General features: G+C 60.2%; 3 protein-coding genes across 3 annotated transcripts; 2 read left to right on the forward strand and 1 right to left on the reverse strand.

Moving 5' to 3' along the window:
- Window positions 1–302: 302 nt before the first annotated feature.
- SPRG_02738 (hypothetical protein) lies at window positions 303–2,392 on the reverse strand (the record flags this gene model as incomplete). Its single annotated transcript, XM_012341325.1, has 2 exons — window positions 394–2,392; window positions 303–347 (listed from the first exon to the last, which is right to left on the reverse strand). Exons 1-2 carry the CDS (start codon window positions 2,353–2,355, stop codon window positions 303–305), a joined length of 2,007 nt encoding a protein of 668 aa, XP_012196715.1. The 5' UTR covers window positions 2,356–2,392.
- Window positions 2,393–2,957: 565 nt separating this feature from the next.
- SPRG_02739 (hypothetical protein) lies at window positions 2,958–14,230 on the forward strand (the record flags this gene model as incomplete). Its single annotated transcript, XM_012341326.1, has 19 exons — window positions 2,958–3,531; window positions 3,577–3,890; window positions 3,942–4,073; window positions 4,133–4,280; window positions 4,331–4,516; window positions 4,565–4,723; window positions 4,771–4,873; window positions 4,920–4,967; window positions 5,013–5,120; window positions 5,172–5,262; window positions 5,306–5,461; window positions 5,651–5,850; window positions 5,895–5,949; window positions 5,993–6,290; window positions 6,337–6,474; window positions 6,521–6,643; window positions 6,687–9,498; window positions 9,618–10,894; window positions 10,944–14,230. 19 exons carry the CDS (start codon window positions 2,958–2,960, stop codon window positions 14,228–14,230), a joined length of 10,209 nt encoding a protein of 3,402 aa, XP_012196716.1.
- Window positions 14,231–14,268: 38 nt separating this feature from the next.
- Window positions 14,269–19,161, forward strand: SPRG_02740 (hypothetical protein; the record flags this gene model as incomplete). Its single annotated transcript, XM_012341327.1, has 4 exons — window positions 14,269–16,597; window positions 16,728–18,013; window positions 18,065–18,917; window positions 18,977–19,161. The coding sequence occupies 4 exons, from the start codon at window positions 14,269–14,271 to the stop codon at window positions 19,159–19,161; spliced, it is 4,653 nt and encodes a 1,550-aa protein (XP_012196717.1).
- Between the last annotated feature and the right edge of the window lie 98 nt (window positions 19,162–19,259).

A 19,259-nucleotide genomic window follows, 5' to 3' on the forward strand; every position in this document is an offset into this window, starting at 1 on the left:
CTCAAGTTGGTCAGCGAGAGTCCGAGGTAGCTAGCAACGCACTCGTTCTCTGGGGCCGCGTTCGTGGTCATGGGCTTGTTTTGTGGCAGACTCGTCCATGTCATTCGAGGCAAATGGGATGTCTGTGCTCACAAAAACCAGCGTACACTTCGTACGTGCTAACAGCTAGAGTCCAATGACACATCACGACAACAGAGCTGTAAACGGACACTAGGACGAGTGTTATTACGACGAGCGGGGCACAATATAGGCTTCCTGCAGCTTGGAACTCGACGCGGCAATGATGCTCGCAGCGTTCCGCATCAACGCCCAGTCGAGGTTGCCGAGATCGCAATTCGTGAGGAGCACTCGGCCCGAATGAAAGAAGCGCTGAGTCATGGTGTCGAGGTCGACTTCGGGCATCTTGGCCATGAGCGGTGTCGCTTTGGCCGCGATATCTTTGGCCACGTCGGTCAAGATGGTGCTCATCGCCATCAAATCCAGCTGGATAAACCGGCGCCACTCGTCGTCGGCCACACGCCAGAGTTCGCGAAGATCGGGCAGCGTCCCGCCCTCGCGCACAGGCAGCGGCTGCATGGAGGTGGCGTACTGGTACGCGCGACTCAGGTCCGAGAAGGTCGAGCCCATGACTTTGCGATTGGGCGTGATGGATCGTCCGAGAGCCTTCTGGAGATTGCTGCGCCGATCTTGCTTCTCACGGTGGGCTGCGTTCGCTCGCAGCGTCTCAAGCACACGGTCGGGTGGCGCGCGCGAGGCCTTGGTCACAGCGTTCAAGGCCAAGCCGCTCGAGAGCTCGTACGCGGCGAGGAAGGTCCCTGGCGTCGTCGGGATGCCCGTCGGGAACGCCTGCTTGTCCATGCCAAGCAAGTCGAGCAGCATATCGAGCTCAATCACGGGCGCAATCCGATTCTGGATACGCAGTGCGTTGTACAGATGGAGCACGAGCCGGCCTTGGCCCACGTCGTTGAGGAGCAAGATCGCGACGTGGCCATTGAAGACCGTCGACGAGGTGAGGAGGAAGTGGCCGGCCATGTACGGGTTGAGCCAGCACAGATCGCGCTCTGCGTCCGATGGAAAGATGCCGACCGCGTTCACCACGCGCACCATCGCACTGAACCATACGAGGAGGTTCTCGAGCAAAGGCGCCCCGCAAGTCTCGTTCTTCTGGCTGCGCACAAGGGCCGACTTGTACTGCTGCTTGAGCGCCTGCGTCACCAAGGATGCGAGCGAGGCGTCGTCGACCAGCATCATGGCTTTCAAAAGGCAATGCGTCGCAACGACGAGCGCCATGTCAACGTCGGCGGCGAGGCGGCTCGGACGCCTGAGGCTGTGCTGTTGCAAGAGCAGCCACATCGGATTCAAGGCCGCCGACTCGGACAGAAGCGAGAGCACACCCGTGCGAATGACAGCCTGCACCTGAGGCTCGACCTTGACGACAAATGCATGCGCCATCGAACGCATCGAGGTTCGATCGAGCGCGACGTTGTCTTTCAAGTCGTTTTGGTAGGCGAACGCGTAGTGCACGCTGCAGAGATCGCTGCCGTGCCGTGTCTGCACCAGTCGTCGCGGCGTCGTATTGCCAACAACCAGCTCTAGGAGCGCCTTCATGGGCGGCGACGCGGACTGCGTGAGCTTCTCCATCGTAAAGTCCTCGTACGCGTTGATGCGGAACGTGATGTGGCGGCCAGACTCGCAAGACCCCACGGCCGTACCGATGTCTACATTATGTTGGAGCACAAGTGACCGTAGCGCGTCATTGTTGTCAACAAGCACGTCGAGTTTGCCCATCGAGTCGAGGTACGGGAGCTCGAGAGTCAGCGCCGACGCGAGCGACTGGGCGACGTGGACGACGTGGTTGGTGACGATCGTCGCAGCGACAAGCGACGTATGGCCTGCTTCGAACGCGGTCCAGACAGCGTCGACCTCGTCCAAGAGCTCGTCGAGGTCCTGGAGAAAGCACGTGGCGCGGAACTGGTCGGCTTCGAGCTGCGCAAGGGCCGTCTCTTGCGGCGTCGGCGCGGCGGGCGGCAGAAACGCAGCGACATCAAACGCTGGCATACAAGCATCGATCGCATCGTCGTCGTCGTCCAGCGCCAGTGCTTCGAACGTGTTGGAGAGCCCGTCGGTGGCGGCGGTCGGCGGCGATGGGCGGGCCGGTGTCAGCGTGGCCTGCATCGCCCGGAGCACCGTGAGAAAGTGCAGATGGCCGTCGTCGTGCGGCAAGCTCTTGGTCGCTTGCCAACGCAGGCGGATGCTCACCGCAAGGCTGCGCCAGACATCGAGCGGCACAGCGATGCCGGCCTCGGCGACTGCGACGGCGGCGGCCCAGATCTGGCCCGTCGTCCACATGTCCATGGGCACCTTCTTCTGCTTCTTCTGCTTCTTCGTCTTCTTGGAGGCTTTGGACGCGGCACGCTCGAGCCACGTGAGAACGGCATCGGTCGCTGCCTTGTACCGGTGCCATCGGCCATAGGAGCCATCGGCAGGTGCTGATGATGCCATGGCGCAGATTAAATTAAGTAGTGGAAAGTCCGAATTTCAACCTTATTTGAGGGCCATCGGGTTGGGGTTAGCACCAGGAGAGGCACGCCCATTGGCAATGAAGTGGACGTGTAAATGCTCGACGAGAGCGCCACGTCATTGCGTATCGACTTTCTGTTTCTAAACCCACGCAACCTTTTGCCCAAACCCAACAGTTCAACATCGTCATCCACACGTCCCAAAGCCCAAAACACGTATGATCTCTCTTTTTCGAGCTGCTTCCGACCCGTAGCAGCCAATGACATGGTCAACTGTGCACATGGACTCTGCAAAAGACAACGCCACAACCGCAAGGTGGCGTCTGAATAGCCCACGGATTTCTAGACGTGTCTCGTTATCCGGAAGAATAAGAAAGAATCCAGCCATGCAGTCTCCGGCCTTGTGATTGGAGGAGCCACTTCTGCCACGACACCGCGATGCGCAGGTACCTCGCCGGTCGCCGCCCATGGCGGTCGCTCCTGTCGCTGCCAGGCCGCGTGGCTAGCCCTCGGCGCACCTCGTCGCTCAGCCCGGACCAGCGCGGCAACCTCGACATCTTGCGCACGCTGGCCGAGAGCCTCCAGACGATGCCAAAGTCGCTCAACAAGTGGACATCGGCCGACTGGTTCATGCGGCTGACAATGCTCTCAACGCACAACTCGACGCGCCACCATGTGCGGCGCAGCCAGCTTCATCGGGCGGATGCCGTCCGCCTCTCGCTGGCCGAGGCAGCGATCAACGCGCCGTATCTGAACGAGCTGCCGTACTACATCCGCATCTGCGACGCCTCGTATGCGTTCACGACCAAGGGCTTTCTGCGCGAGAGCAAGCTGTCGATAGCACCTGACGACATTCTCCAGCAGGAGCCCGGCGGTGTCTTTGCGCCCAAGTACTACTTGTACGTCGACCACGGCCGACACGAAGTGGTCCTCGTCATCCGTGGCAGCGCCAGCATCCAGGACTTTTGCACCGATATGTGCATGGACCACGAGCCATTCCAGACCGGCTACGGTACGTTCTCTTCGTATCTTGACTACTCCACCGTTGTAATGCCAGGACACCGCGGTATCGTGCACGCTGCCCATTGGCTCGACTGGAAGCTACGCGACGACATGATCAACATTGCAGCCGAATACCCGTCTTACAACGTACACGTCATGGGCCATAGCCTCGGCGCAGGCGCCGCGGCGCTTGTCTCGACGTTATGGGCGTCGGTCCTGCCGCGGCTGCGCTGCCTTGCGTTCGCGCCACCCGCGTGCTTGACGATGGAGCTGGCCCAAGCGTGCGAAGGCCGCGTGGTCAGCGTTGTCTGCGGCGACGACTGCGTGCCACGGCTCAACAGCCACAACCTCGTGCGTCTCCAAGAAGAGGTATCGACCGCCCTTTTCGCTTGTCGCGGTGTCCTAAACACCCTCTATTAGGTGGTTGCGTTTGACATTTCGGCGGCGCTCAAGAGCATGATGGCCGACGAGATCGAAGCTCAAAAGTCGGTCGCGTCCGAGAGCTTCAAGCAGCTCCGCGAGGCCATGGCGATCGTCGATGACATGAAGGCGGTACGTTTTACCGTGTTAATTCGTACTACGTACCACGAGTGGCTCACCGACGCGAGCAGACAGCCTCCAGCATGGTACAAGCAACGAGCACGACCGACAAGTCGGCTATCATCGACAAGCTCTCGACGCAGTGGGTCAAGCTCGCCAAGCCCGCGCTGCCGACGGTCGAAGCCGACGTTGGACACTTCCTCAAAGAGCACCGCGACAGTAAACGCCCTTGGTCCACACTCTCAAAGCTAAAGGAACGCGATGTATAGAGCTAACGCAGCTGTGGACGACGGTCGAAGCGCAGGTGCAGCGCACGGAGCAGCTCCTCCGCCTCGACAAGCCGCAACTCCAAGCCCTCGCGCAGCTCAAAGCGAAACTCAACAGCCACGACATGGTGCTCTTGCGTCAAAAACTCGACTTTTTAGCTGTCAAGCCCGACAACGCAACGACTAAGGGTAGTCGACAGGTCCTTCGCACAGCCGTTGCGTGACCTGGCTGCGTAGAGATTATGACCAAGTGGAGCCGACTCGACGTCAAGGTCATGGCCATGGAAGGCCTCCTCAAGTTTCTGCACGACCCGGAGAGGAAGCGGCAGCTGATTGCGCAGCTGGAACTCCTTCTTCAAGAACTGGCGCGCGTCCGGGCGAGCGATAACACGGGCCGTACGGTATCGCCTCGATCGTCGTTTGATTGAAACCCTATTCTGTAGTGAACGGGATGCTCGAGCCCTTGTCCAACCAAGTCTACGAGCTCTTGGTCAAGATTAAGGCCACGCTGCAACAAGATAACTTGGCCGTCCCCCTCACGGCGAGGTACGGTAGATCGATCGTGTCCTCCCGCCCATGTAGCGTCGTGTAGCTTTACTTGGGACGCGCGGCCCAAGCCACTGGCACCGGAGGCCTCAACGTACGTACGATGGGAATTGAACCCGCGATGCTACACCGTGGGTAGGGAGAAACTGCTGCCCTTCCTCGAGCGAACAGTGTTTGATATCGTCGATGGCTTCTGCGACGAGCTTCGCAAGGAAACAACTTCCATTCTAGAGCTGAGCAAAGCAGCGTATCCATACATTCGCATCGCCACGGGTGTGCACTCAACCGATTTGTGTAGCGACGGCAGTCTCGAAGCGCTTCTTGAGAAGGACCCGGCGCTCCAGACGGCGCCGCTCTACCCTCCTGGCAAAGTCTATGTCCTCGAAAAGGTTGGCCACTGTCATCTGCTTCGGTGCCAAGATGTGTGGGTAGGATGCGAGTGGGGTCACGCCGACCGTGCTGTCGGTGACGGCGGTTGACACGTACTTTAATCGGATCAACGTCTCGAACGACATGCTCCTCGACCACCTCTGTTCGACGTACGAAGCATCGATCCTCGCTCTGCTTCCGCCAACGACGCGCCAGGACGTATAGCATTTCAAAAAGCATGAAATCGTCCCTTGAAACAACGAATTCGTACCTTAAATCGTCCCATTTCAACAGTTGTGGTACGAATTAGCGCCACTAATCTTCTGTGCCGGTTTCACAAGCCGTTGTTGGTACCATCGGCCCTTCTACGAACCTCGTGCGAGTCGTCGCGGCAGGCACATGGGACAGATCGCGTCGGCGCAAGGCGCGCCCGAGGCGCCACAGCCCACCACCTGGGACGACGTGGACGAGCTCCAGACGCAGCCGATCGACATTCCTCATTTCCTCTGGCGTGCCGAAGCCGAGGCAGGGTACTGGAAGCACCTCCAGGCGGCGCAGATCCAGCCGATTCGGTTCTTGGGCCAGCGCCTCACAGTCAAGCAGACTCGGTACTGCCTCTTTATATGACAGCGCATCGTCATTGACGGCATAGCGGCAGCGCTGACGCGACCAAGTCGCCGCCGCTGCCCCCGCTCGGACCGGACATGGTACATTTCGACGCACGTGTTAACGATTTAGAAGACTTCATAGTCGCCCGGCGCTGCGTTTCTCGCGATGCCGCAACTCATGGACGAGAACTGGATCTACCCGCTGTGCGCGCTCATCACCAACAACGACGCGCGGACCGCCGAGATGGCCATGTCGGCGCTCAGCAGCATCATCGATTCGGCCAAGCGACAGAACATGGCGCTCGACGCGCGCGCGATTCCGAGCCTCTTGTCGCACTTGCCACCTGCCAAGGCCAATTGGAGCGCGGCGCAGTTTGCAATGCACGCGCCGCTGCAACGCACCGCGTTTGACGTGCTTACAGCGCTTTGCCACGACAATCGTATAGGCACTAGACCTGAAGCCATGTAGACCCACGCGCATCATAGGGCCCGTGGCGCTTGACCTGATCGAGCTCCATGTCGTCGAGCAAATCGTGGATGCGTGCAGTGCACCGACGCCGACGCCGGTACTTGAAGAGCGCAAGGCCAGTGCGCTGCAGACGCTCTTGGAGTTGCTCAAGCAAGGTCGGACAATCCACCATCATTCTTGCTCGAAAGTGCAATATGGTAGATGAGCTCAAGCATGAGCTTGCGAATACGCCCGTTGTCGGCATGCTCGTGGTGCTGGTCTCCAACTCGCACGCGTCTATTGCGTTCCATGCGCTTGCGAGTCTCTCGGAGCTCTTCCTTTGCGGTACAGACCTGATTCGAACGCCACGATCGAAGCTGTGATGTAGCGCCGGCGCGGGAGGCCGCGATCGCCGCCGGTGTGATCCCGTTGCTACTGACGTGCCTTGTCTCGGCGACGCTGCCGCACTCGAACAAGACTCTTATTCTGCAAGCCACGTATGCGCTCTCGATTTTAGCCACGCACGTTGCTGACGCCTTTCCGCTGGACGACTCGGTCACGGCGATCTGCCACGTCATGGAAATCTTACGTGGCGCGCTCAAGCGGTCCCGGCTCGCAAGCCTCGTGTGCATGTTTATCACTGGTCTCAGTTGGCGCGTCCCCGCGTGCCAGCGTTTCCAAGTCGCCTTGCGCGACCGGCTGAGCCCCAACTTGTTTGCAATTCTCGCCAGCTTGCTCATCGGCGGCTCCAACGACGTGCTTTGCGCCGCGTCCATTGCGGTTGCCGCGCTCAGTCGCGAGTCCCCCGAGAGCGTCCACGCCTTTGTCAAGCTCGACGTGCACGTGACATTAACCAAACTCCTCTCGGCCAAAGATACGCGCGTCGCGACGTCCTCGGCCATGGCGCTCCACCGGTTCTTGCAGCCGTACCAGCTCGAGCTCGTGCTTGGCGGCCGAGTGCGACCTACAGCGTGGCAAACCGAGATGACGCAGCTCGTGCATTCGATGGGCGCACTGGATGTGCTACTTGCGACGATCCTCGCACCACCCACGTCGCCTCGCCTCTCGGAAATGCCGCCCGCCTCGGCGTTCGAGATCCAGTCGGTGTTGGCGCTCTCTGGCTATGCGCAAAACAAAACGGCATGGGGCGCGCCAGCGACAGTGCAGCGCATGCTGCTGTACATGCACGCTGCCGACAACGATCTACTTCTCGAGCTGCTCTTGCACGTGCAAATATGCACGGCGCCCGACCTCGCCGCCTCGCCGCGACCGTTCTGCGACCTGTTTGTGAGTCATGGCGGCACGGAGATTGTACTGCCGCTGCTCACGCCAACGACTGCGTCCAAGTACCTCGTGGCCGTCCTCGCGATTTGGCTCCACTTGGCACTGGCCTACTATCGCGACGCATCCGGCTTGGCACCTGAGCGCATTGCGGCGATGCTGCGAGCGTGTTTGGAGCTCTGCGCGCACGTGCACGACGTCTTCGTGTTGGCGGCAACGATCCGCGTGCTCGAGGTGCTCTCCGAGCCAAAGTGCGTCCTCGCTGAGACGACGCTGGCGACGCTCTTGGCCGGTGACGCGCACCGGGTCACCAATCTACTTTTTGTGCACAAGGAAGAGATTCAGTACAAGGCCGGCCTCGTCGTCGGGCGGCTCGTTCGCAGCGGCAACGGCGACTACCTCCCGCTCCAAAGCGCGTGCGCGCAGCTGCTTTTGCTGCTCGAGTCGCCATCCCACGACGTGGCGTTCGCTGCCTCGCATGCGTGGGGCAATCTACTCGTGCTGCCGAGCCCGCTACTCTACTTTGGCAGCCAAGCGCCGTTGGCGGTGGCCCGTGTCTTGCGCCTCTTTTCCGTGCAGACGCAGCCCAAGCACCTTCGCGATGCGAGTCGGACGCTCTACCGTGCCTCCGCGTCGCATGAGATCCAAGGCGAGCTCCTCCGGTCGGGCATGGCGATCCTCGAAGGCCTCGTCCGGCATCCTCTCGACGTGGTCGGGCACCACGCGATGCGGACGCTCACAGAGATGGGCAAGACCCCCATCTACCGCCCGTCCGTGCTCTCGCCGTCGGTGCTTTTGCTCATCCAAGATCTCTTTCTCTCGTTGCCCGAGATTCCCGTGCTGCCGCCGCCGCGGCTGCTTCAAAACAAACTCGACGCACTGCACTTTGTCGCGCACGTGTGCGTTGACGCCGCGTCGCAGCATATCGTACTGCGTGCGGGCCTCGTCGACCATACCATGGCACTTGTCCTGACACCGTCGCCCACAGAGGTATCGGCTCTGAAGCTTGCTGCGCTCACGGCGCTTGCTACGCTCTGCAGCGCCGACGACGCGACGCGCGATCACATCCTCATTGAGCCCATTGTCGCAGCGGTGTTGGTGCTCCTGGACCCGCCCGAGATGGCGCACCTCGAGCTTCTCACGACGTGTCTTACGATCGTGCTGCATCTTTTGGACGCACCGCGGGCGCAGCTGCTCGTTGGCAAGAGTCCGCTTGTGGGCAATATTGTGCAGACGCTCCAAGTCCCCGACAACATGGTGCGGTCGCTGGCCTGCCAAGTCATTGCCAAGCTCGCGTGCCGCTGCGACGGTGTGAAAGCCGACATGGCCCGCATGGACGCCCTCAACATTTTGCTCAATCTCGTGTGCATGGAGTCGCTTGCCTCGCGCGTGCAGCGGGATGCACTGCACGCGCTCGGGACGTTTGTGGGCACGGCGTCACCGGCGTCCAAGACAAACAAACAGGAGCTCTTTGACCTCCCGCAGTCCATCCAGCTCACCAAAATGCTGTCGCGGCCCGACGTCGCCCATGCTGCCGCGCTCGAAACATCGGCGCTGGTTCTCGCGGTCTTGGCCAACGCCACGTACGAGTCGCCGCGCAACCAGCGGCTATTGCAAACCCTCGAGATGCCGGTGGTGGCGCTCACGGACGTCTTCTTCGACGCGCCGTCGTCATTGACAGAGCCCATCGCTGTGCAAGGCCTCCGTGTGCTGGCGAATTTGACGTCGCATGCCGAGAATCGGCGGAGCCTGGCGCGGGACCCGCCCTTCCTTCGCGCGTGTCTTCGCGCGCTGCAGTCGGACGTAGCACAATTGCATCGGTTCAGCGCGTTGTCGATGGCCCACCTCGCGACGGGCAGCGACGAGCACCGCATCCTCATGGGCTCCTTTCATGGTCTTTTACCCGCGCTTGCCGAACGGTATGTCATTTGATGTTTGATTTTTCGCAAATTTTCGAAATGTTTTGAATTGTTTCGAAATGTTTCGAAATTTGCGAAATTTTACCCATCATGACAGCAAAAATCTAAGCCTGAGCTAGACTCAACGCCAAGGATCCGGTCGTCCTCGAAAATGTCTGCTTTGCCATCACGAAACTCGGCGCGCACGGCGGCAACCAGATCATCTTTGGCGCCAACTTGGTTTTTGAGCGGCTCTTGCCGCTTGCGGTGCACAATGACGTGGCAGTCCAGAAAATGGCCGTGAACGCGATTGCGGTGTTGATCGACGGCAACGAAAAGAACAAATCGTCGCTCGTTGAATGCAATGCGATCCCGATCCTCTGCGGTCTCGTGAACCAGCTCGAGAGCATCCACTCGCGCGTGCTCGAGTGTGCGATGCAAACGCTGTCGGGGCTCGTGGCCACGCAGGTGATTGAAGTGAGCAAGTACCTCGACCCGCGCGTGGTGATTCGGCTCTTGAGCAGTGTCAACGCCAAGCTCCAGCGCACGGCACTGACTCTGCTGGCGTTCTTGACCAAAGAGTCGTTTAACAAGGTTCGGTACGGCGAGAAGGACTGCATGGAGGCTGTCGTGCAGTGCCTCAACAGCCACCTCAGTACGGGCCACAGCGACCGCGTCGAAAATGATGCTACCTCGCTCTTGGACTCGGAAGCCGACTTGAAGCTGGTCGAGCTCGCAGCGACGTCGCTTGCCAATCTCTCGTTCGAGCCACTCAACACGACGGCCATCATTGAAGCCAACGGCACGGTCAGCTGCGTCCAGCGCCTCGGCGAGCTCATTGACGCAGCGCTCGTCTTGTCGTTCGAGTCGTCGCCGCAAAAGCCCAACAAGCGCCAAAGCCCCAAGAAACCAGCCACGCAGCATGGCAACAACAACCATGACGACGACGAGAACCAAGCTCTTGTAGCAGACGTCGAAACGCCGATTAAGGTTGCGATCCCGCTCCTCATCACGCGTCCGATGCAGTGCGCCCACATCCTTGAGCAGTGCGCGCTCATCCTCAACAACTGCGCCCACGCCATCTTGGCAGGGCGGTATGTCACCGAAGACCTCATTGGCACCGTGACCATGATGCTCGGCCACGCGAGCGACCTCGTCAAGAAGTGCGCGTGCTTTACGCTGACGATTTGGTGCTCCAAAGTCGAGCTGCACCAAGGCTACGTCATGAACCAGCCGGGCGTGCTCACGACGCTGATTGGTCTGCTCAACTCGTCCAACGCGGGTATTCTCGAGGCCGCGCTCTGGGTGCTCACCAAGCTCTCGGGCTACCGCGACAACCACATTCAAATGGCCAACTGCGACATTGTGCGTATTTTAGAAGCGCTGATCTTTCGCTTCCATACGTCGGTTGGCTCGGGTACTCGCCCTTTTGTATTTTCCGTGGCGTATTCAATGCTCTACCGTAGGTGTCCTCGACCGCGCGATCCGTCTCCTGGGTAACCTCGCACTCCACGACCCGATTCGAGGCCTCGTCAAGTGCGAAGGGCTCGTTGCTGGTCCGCTGCATAGCATTTTGGAGCACCAGCTGCAGCCCAACCCGAATCCAGTGACGGACACTGTGCCGATTCTGCACTGCAAGAACATTGCACGGCTTATGGGCATTCTTCTCAGCGAAGACGCGCTCAAGCTTTTTTTCCCAAAGAAAACGCTCAGCCTCCTCAAGCGCATTTACATTGCGGACTCGACGTTGGTCAAGGTCCAGCGCAACATCATCCTCGTTTTCTTCCTGCTCTCGGCGATTGAAGAGCATCGGTTTGGAATCGCGTCCGGTGAGAAGGACTCGGTCGTGCCCAAGCTCGTGCAAGCGCTCGCCCTTGACGAGCACGAGCTCATCGTACGGGCCAATATTCTGGCGATGTTTTCGCTCTGGAGCCAGCACGAAGGCCTTTGCCACCTTCTCTACCTCTGCGAGATCGCCGAGACGCTGCTGAAATACATGGTCGTCACGGAGTTTGAAGCCGACCACTTCGCTGCCATTATCGTCCACCACCTCTCGAGCTTGAAGGAGCAAGTTAGGAAGCGACTGGCCATGGAAGGCACGACCGAGCTCGCGCTCTCGCTGCTCAAGCAGTGTCTCGAGGCGCCCGTTCCGAACGACCCGTTCGCGTACAGCTGTGCGGGCATCCTCGCCAACCTCACAGTCCACGATGATGCCAAGGCGATCGTGGTCCATGTCGGCGGCCTTCCGACGCTGCTCACGTATCTCGGGCTCAAGATGGACGATGTTGTGCACGGTGGCCCCAATTCGATCCTCGACATCCTCGCCAAAGTTCTCGCCAACCTCTCGTTCGACGACGCGTGCAAGATCGAGATGCTGCGACTGCCCACGATTTCGCTGGTGCTCCAGGTGCTGCAGCGGCGCCTGGCCAACTTTGTGGGCACTGAAAACTATGTCCTTTGCCTTGGCAACCTCTCGACGGTCAATGACTCGATAGGGCAGCTCGAGGTCGCAGGTGCGATACCAACCCTGTTTTCTCTCTTGGAAGCGCACCAAGCGAGCTCCCCCTGGGTGGCCAAGTGCGTCATCTGGACCATCTCCAACATGACCATGCATTCGACCAAAAGCAAGTACCAAGTGCTCGAGTATCCCACCGGTCTGCTGCTTGTGCTCTCGCTGCTCAATACCGAGACGAGCAAGCAGACCGACACGATCATCGAGTGCACCATGACGTGCCTTAGCTGTCTCGCGACCGAGCAGCCGATTGCAGCCGGGCTCGCCACCTGCACCACGATCCCATTGATCTTGCGCTACCTCGAGCCCGACGTGCGCCAGAGTCTCCAGCGCAAGGCGGTCAAGACCATCAACTCGCTCGCGGCGTTTGGTTTTGCCGACTACATTCAGGACCTCTCGCACACGCACACGCGGCTTCTCTCGATCGCGTCGGAAGGCCACCAGAGCATTGCCCCAACAGCGATGGCGGCCCTGCGTCGCATCTCGCATTTACGCAACGAGTCCCCCCAAGTGCTCTGCGAGCACGTCAACGGCATCGACGCCTTGCTACAGCTACTACAGAGCGAGTCGACAAGCACGGTCCTGGATGCGCTCCACTTGCTGCACCACATTGCCGTCGAGACCGCAGCGTTTCTGCGCAATGCGCAGTACTTTGCGAGTCGACGCTCGTGCACGTTGGCGACGACGCTTCTCAGCGACGGCTGTAGCACTGAGATGGGCGACGCTGTCATTCGCTTTGCCGCCTTTTTGATTCAAAACTCGCAGTTCGATATGGCCATGGCGACGGAGAATAATGAAGACTGGCCGCTCGTTCTGAAGCGCTTGAGTCGATGGTGGGAGGGTCTCGAGTCGTTTGAGACGCACGAGCTCACGCCGAGTGTCCTCGCGGCCGTCGACAGCTTCATGCGGGACAAGATGTTCATTGCCCGGCACTATGGCCCGACGATTCTGTCGGCGTCGAGTCTCCGGACGATCTCCACGAGCCTACTCAAACTACTCAAGGGGCCCATCTATCCCGTGCTACATGGCACGCGGGCGTTGGTGCACTTGGCGTGCGCATCGTCACACTACCAAACGATTCTTTACGAGGTCGACTTTGCGAAGCAGCTCGCGAATGTGCTCCTTGCCGTTCCCGAGACCACGTGCTCCGATGTGCTATGGCTCGTCTTGCTGCAAGGTATGTTGCTCTACACACACGACGTCCGCGCCCGGGAGATGTACATGGAGGTGCCGACCGCAGCAGCTCTCTTGCGGCTTGTCTTTCATTCAAATCCCGTCGTGGCTGCGAGAGCGCTGGAGATTGTACATTTGCTGGTCGCGCAGCCGCTCGGTCAGAGTGCGTTTCGGGCAGCCGAGGCCATCGCGCACCTCACCTCCAAGCTTCGCCATGAAGACGATACAACAAATCAAGTCCGGCTCGTGCAGAGTCTGGTGCTGCTCTGGGACGAGGCGGACGCGACCGTGACTGCATTTGGTGCCGCCGAAACGGTGCCGCTGCTCATGGGGCCGTGTCTCCGGCGGCACTCGACCGACACGTTGATCTTGCTGCACTGCCTCTCACTCTCGGCGCACTTCCATGCCTCGTTGTTTAGCTTTGCAGACACCTTTCTTGATCGGCTGCGCAGTCGCACGCAGTGGACGTCGTCCGACACGATCCTCGTGCTCCGCATCCTCGTCAACCTCTGCTGGGCCGCCGATTCGTACATGCTGCAGTGGGTCGAACGCGGGCTCTTGAGTACGCTGCTGCCCGTCGCGCAGTGGGTTTGGGCGCCGTTCAACTCGGAGGCCCGCGCCAGCACTGTGTCCGAGGCGACGTGGCAAAAGGAAGTCGAGCTCGTCTTGAAGCTTCTCGCGCGCATCACGTACGACCCGACACTGCGCCTCGCGTTTGTCGACGGCGCCGAAATTCCAGATATTTTGGCGTTGCTCAAGCCGCGCCACGACTGGGACGACCTCGGTCTGCTCGAGAATGGCGCCGAGACCATCGCCAACCTTGCGATGGTCAAGGACATTCAGATCATTTTGATTGTCGAAGACGGCGTGACATTCATGGCGCAGCTGTTGCTGCTGCTGCCGGCCACGCACACGCGGCTCACACGCCGCCTCGTGCGTGCGATTCATAACCTCTCGTACGACTTGGAGGTCCAAGCGATTCTGGCGGCGCAGCAGACGTTTCCATACTTTATCCAGCACGTTGCGTCGCTCGGTGCGCTCCCATCGCTGCCACCGCCAGTGCGATGACCGCGTTGGACGTGAACGCAAGCCACCATGTCGCCGTCATGGCTGTCTGCATCGTCCATGACATCTCCAATACGGTCCAGTGGGTGGATGGCCTCGTGGAGATGGGCGCCCAGCGCGGTCTCGCGGCCTTGCTGCACCACAAGGCGCTTGGTGCGTACTCGGACGCGGCCTTGGATCTCGAGTCGCTCGTGCTCGAGACACTCCGGAACCTCGCGCACACGGCGTACGTGGAAACGCTTGTCACATGTGGTGTCGCGTTGCATTTCGGACAGTTTGTCGGCACGTACTTGGGTGTGCTTGCATTGACACCCCCCGGCGCGCGCAAGCAGCGGCAGTTTGGCTGGGCGCTCCACGGCCTGAGCACGCTCTCAGTGCGCAGCGCAAGTGCCCGGGAGCAGCTCGCGACCAATACAAAGTGCATCTTGGACATTGCGCAGTGGCTCGTGGCCTCCCCCGAGGCGCCTATATCCGATCAGATGGACGCGATTGCGCTGCTCTCGAGCCAGTGCCGCCTCGAGAGCAGCCGCAATGCACTCGCCGCCAAGGTGCCGCCTAACCTTTTGGACCGAACGGTGGACGTGGCGCTGCACGCAGACGCCACCGAGATGGGCCATGCCGCGGTGCTGGCACTGCTAGCACATCTGCTGGGTCCGGACGTGGACGTCGTCGATCAGAACGGATGGTCATTTGCATTTGCAGAAACATTGGCGTCGTCTGTCTTGCTGCATGAAGCGATGGGACAACAGCGCTCGGAGGCATGCTACGCGCATGGTCTCCAGCTCCTCCACGGGTGCCTGCGCCACACCAAGCTACGCACACACAAAGTGCCAACAACCATGTATCTGCTTCTCATAACCGCACTGCACGCAAGCCCGACACCGACCCTGAACTTTCGACATGCACTTGCGATTCTCGAGATCGCTGTCGACAACGCTGGCAGTCGGCGCCAGCTCGTGGACACCCAAGCCCTCGAAGCGGTCTTGCTTGGGTTGGCGGATGCCCCTCCGAGTCTCTCGCTGCCCGCGCTCCAAGAAGTGCTTCGAAAGCTGCTTTTGGAGGCCATGGAGGTGTACGTGGAGCGCGACCCGGCACTCGTGGCAATCGTTGCGTCCGAGCTCACATCGCTCCCCAACCCGCTGCTCGTCGACACGGCACTCGCGTTCCTCGGGCATGTGGCGCTGGCCGGCGGCGTCCTTGCCGGCGCCGTCATTGCGTCGGTGCAGGCCGAGATGCGCTTGTTGCAGCTTCTCTCGCGGCACGTCGAGCACGTGCACGCGATCACGTGCTCGCGGGCCAGCGTCAACATTGCGCGCTGCATCTCGTACGACGACATGTTGCGCGTGTATCTGTTTGCAATGACGTTCCGACGCCACGCCAGTGACCGGCCGCTCACGCCGGGATCGCTCTGGATGACGGACCGCAACCTTGCGTCGTGCTTCATCATGGACCTCCTCTACTGGTTCTCGTCGCAGCAACATACCGTGACGCGCCACTTTGGGTCTATGTACCCGGACCTGATTCTCGTCACACCGCTCCTCGTGCAAATGGCGTACCCCAAGGAAGCCTCGCACGCGCCGCTGCCGGGTGTCCATTACTTCGACCACGTCCAAGAAGACATTTTACAAGAGCTATTTGTCATCATCACGGCGTCGCCCTTGGCCGATACGATTGCGCAAGCGTGCATCTATGCCCTCATCGAGATACACGCGTGGTGGGGCGCCGAGTCGCTCCTGGTGGCCCTCCTCCAAGCCCTACCGTCGAAAATGGAGCTCTTGATGAAGCTCTCGGCCCTCCTCGAGCCCGCGCCGACACCCACGCTTCGGTTCATGATGCTACTGGTGACCACCGATGCGCTCGTCGACGACTTGAAGGCTGTTGGCGTCAAGGAAAACCTCGAGTCGCTCGAGGTGACAAACGAAGCGGACCAGTCGATGCGGTCGGCGCTGCTGAATTTACTCGGGTACTCGGTGGACCTTTCGCTGGCCTTTGTCGCTGACCTGCAGCGCTTTGCCGAGTGCATGCATGACCCGCTCGAGCGCACGCAACTCATGGCGGGTATGCAGACGACGCTGGCCATGCACGTGGTGACCGAGCCCGACGTCCTTGCGCAAGCACTCCCGCTCCTCGTGCTCGAGCTCACGCGCGACGTGGCCTTTCTCAACGACATTGTGCACTGCCTTGTGCATTTTATCTCGTTCGAGTGCTTCCCGGATTACTGCCTCGAGCCTTCGACCGTCTTGCGTGTCTACATTGAGCGCTTTCATTCGCTCTTGCCAAAGAGCCAAGATGCGGTCATGGACATCCTAACGTGCTTGCACGACGCAGGCGTGCCCGCCGACGCGTTTGGTTTTTTGAGCTCCGAGATGGGTTTCAGCCGCTCCCGAGTCTGCTGCGGCTCGCCGCCGACCTCCTCGGTGCCAATATGGCCGCCGCGTCCCGCATGCTGCACTTTGCGTGGCTCCAAGCCATGCACGAAAAGCACTTTGCGTGCTATTAGCGCAGCACGCGTCGCTTCTGACGCCGTTCTGTCCTCTGCTCCATCAGCTTCCACCGGTGCCCAAGCCGGGCGCGAAGCGTGGCCCGCTTCACGCCGGGTGGACGCCATCGCAGACCGCACAGTTTGACGTTGTCCAGATGATTCAGAGTATTGCTGCCTTGACGTGGGCACCGTCGTCCTTGCACGAAGCCACGAGCCTTTTCATAAGTCTCATTGACGTCCTTGGCACGTTTCCCGCGCAGACAACGCTTAAAGTGCAAGCGCTTCAGACCCAGTACCTCTCCGACTTGTCCAAAATCGTGCACCGACTCAGCATTTTCGTGGCGGACGACACGTTCGACTTTGACGACGGCTTCAAGCGGCTCGTGGGGTACCTCGACCTGTCGCCCCAACCTGGCCCTGTCCAGCTCACCATCTATCAGCTGGTCGCGAATGTGTCCAAGCTACCGTCGGTCGTGCGGTCGCTACACCGGCTCCAATGCCTCGAGACGCTCGTCCACCGCTTTCCAAAAGTACATCTCGACTATCAACTCTACGTGCTCGCTGCCTTGGCCAATGCTGCGCAAACCGGCCTCGAGTCGGAGATTGTGAGTCGCCTTGCGATGGAAGCCAAGGCCGTGCACGCACTCTTACGCTGCCTGCAGAGCTACACGCGCGAGCCCCAAGCGCATGCGGCATTTCTTCTCTCGGCCCTCTTGCTGCATTACCCGGACGTCGGCGGGTCCACCGAGTGCGTCACGACGCTCATCGAGTGCCTCGAAGCCGTCGATATGATTGTCGTGCAGCACGTGCTTGTGGCATTGAGTGCAATTCTGCACGTGGAGCCGACGCAGGAGACACTCTTGCGCCATGCGACCGTGCCCGTTTTGGCGCAAATCCTTCAGAAAGGCGACTATGTCTGCACCGAGCACGTACTTCGCATCTTGGCGATTCTGTGCTCGCAACACGCGGCCATTTGTCGGCGGGTGGTTGCATCCAACCTCCTTGGCATCTTGCTCGCGACCGTGCGCAACGTGGCCGAAGTCGAGAGTCGAACCCACGACATCTTGCACGCGGCGTGGATTCTCTCGTGCATCACCAAGGACAAGGACCTCGCGGGCCGGATCGAGGACGTGGACGCGACGTTTTTTGCCTTTCTTCTGAGCGCGCTCTCGCATTTCACGCTCAAGACGCTCAGCAAACTGCTGCGGATGCTCTGCCATGTCTGGGGCTACGTCCTTCCGGTCACCCGCGATCTCGTGAGTCCGTTTGTCAAGAGCCTCTTGGCGATTCTGCCGCGCTGCGATGTACTACCGACTCGTCTTGATACCTTGATACACTGATAGGATATGGTTTAGGACACGACGCTGGTCAAGAACGGCGTCCACTTGCTCACCGTTCTCTTTCTGCACCCGTCGCTCGAAGACGAGCCCGAGCTCATTGAAGCGCTGGCCCAAAGCTTCTTCTCGTACTTGCACGATACGAACGTCAAGCTCGTCGTCTACTGCCTTCGTGCGCTCACGGCCGGCGTCGTCGCCGAAGCGCTGCCCGAGCACCTCATTCGCGCCCACTTTGACGTGCAGGCCAATGTCCTCCATGTGCTGCATTTGCTCGTCCCCGACGCGTACGATAGCGGCGCGCACAACCGCCTGCTTTGCGTGCTGCAGTTCCTCAACGCGATTGCGACGGACGAGAGCACGCTGCCGATGCTGACGCCGTTGGCCGTGCCGCCGCTCTGGCACGTCCTCGAGTCGTCGCCGCTCGAGTCGTTGAATGATAGCACGATCAAAGAAACGCTGTTGCTTCTGAGCACGCTGACGCGGGTATCGTCACCGGTGCTGAGCCTCACGCCACTATTGGTCGCGGCGCTCAAGCAGCTGCTGTTGCTGCTCGACCAAGACGACGCGACGAGCTGTGTCTACTACGCCGACGGCCTCCACGTTCTCGTCAACTTGACGGCGGTCGCCGAGCTCTCCCAGTCCCTCGTGCTCCATGGCGCGCTCAACTTGCTCCTCGACACCTTCTTGGGCGTCGACGAGACGCACGTGCCACTGGTGTTGCTCGGAATCGCGTCTCTCTCGAGCGACGCACTCGCCAAACAAACCATCGATTTCACGCCCATCGTCCCCAAGCTCATGCATCTCGTGGTGTCGTCGCCGCCTCATGTGCAAGCCACGTGTGTCTGGGTCGTCTCCAACATTGCAAGCCTCGGTATCCACATCTCTGTCTTGTGTTTAAACGCGTGGAACGACATACATTCTCTTGTCTAGACGCCGTCCGGCGCCAACTCAATGCCCAAAACGGCGCGTCGGTCTTGCAGTCGCTTTTGAACGAAGTGACCAACCCCGCCCTCTCGGCAACCAATAGCCGGCCAGTCTCGTCGAGCAAGCGCATTCGAGACCACGCCCCGAAAGCGCTCAAGGACCTCGGCTTCGCGCCGCTCAATCCGCGCTAGGCCTTTCATATTTAAAAGTCGATGGTTCGATGCTTGTACTCCACGCGTCGATGATCGCTGATGGTAAAGTCCATGTGACGAAGCCGCAGCGAGTACTT

This window comes from Saprolegnia parasitica, assembly GCF_000151545.1.
Source record: "Saprolegnia parasitica CBS 223.65 unplaced genomic scaffold supercont2.7, whole genome shotgun sequence".
Taxonomy (NCBI): domain Eukaryota; phylum Oomycota; class Saprolegniomycetes; order Saprolegniales; family Saprolegniaceae; genus Saprolegnia; species Saprolegnia parasitica.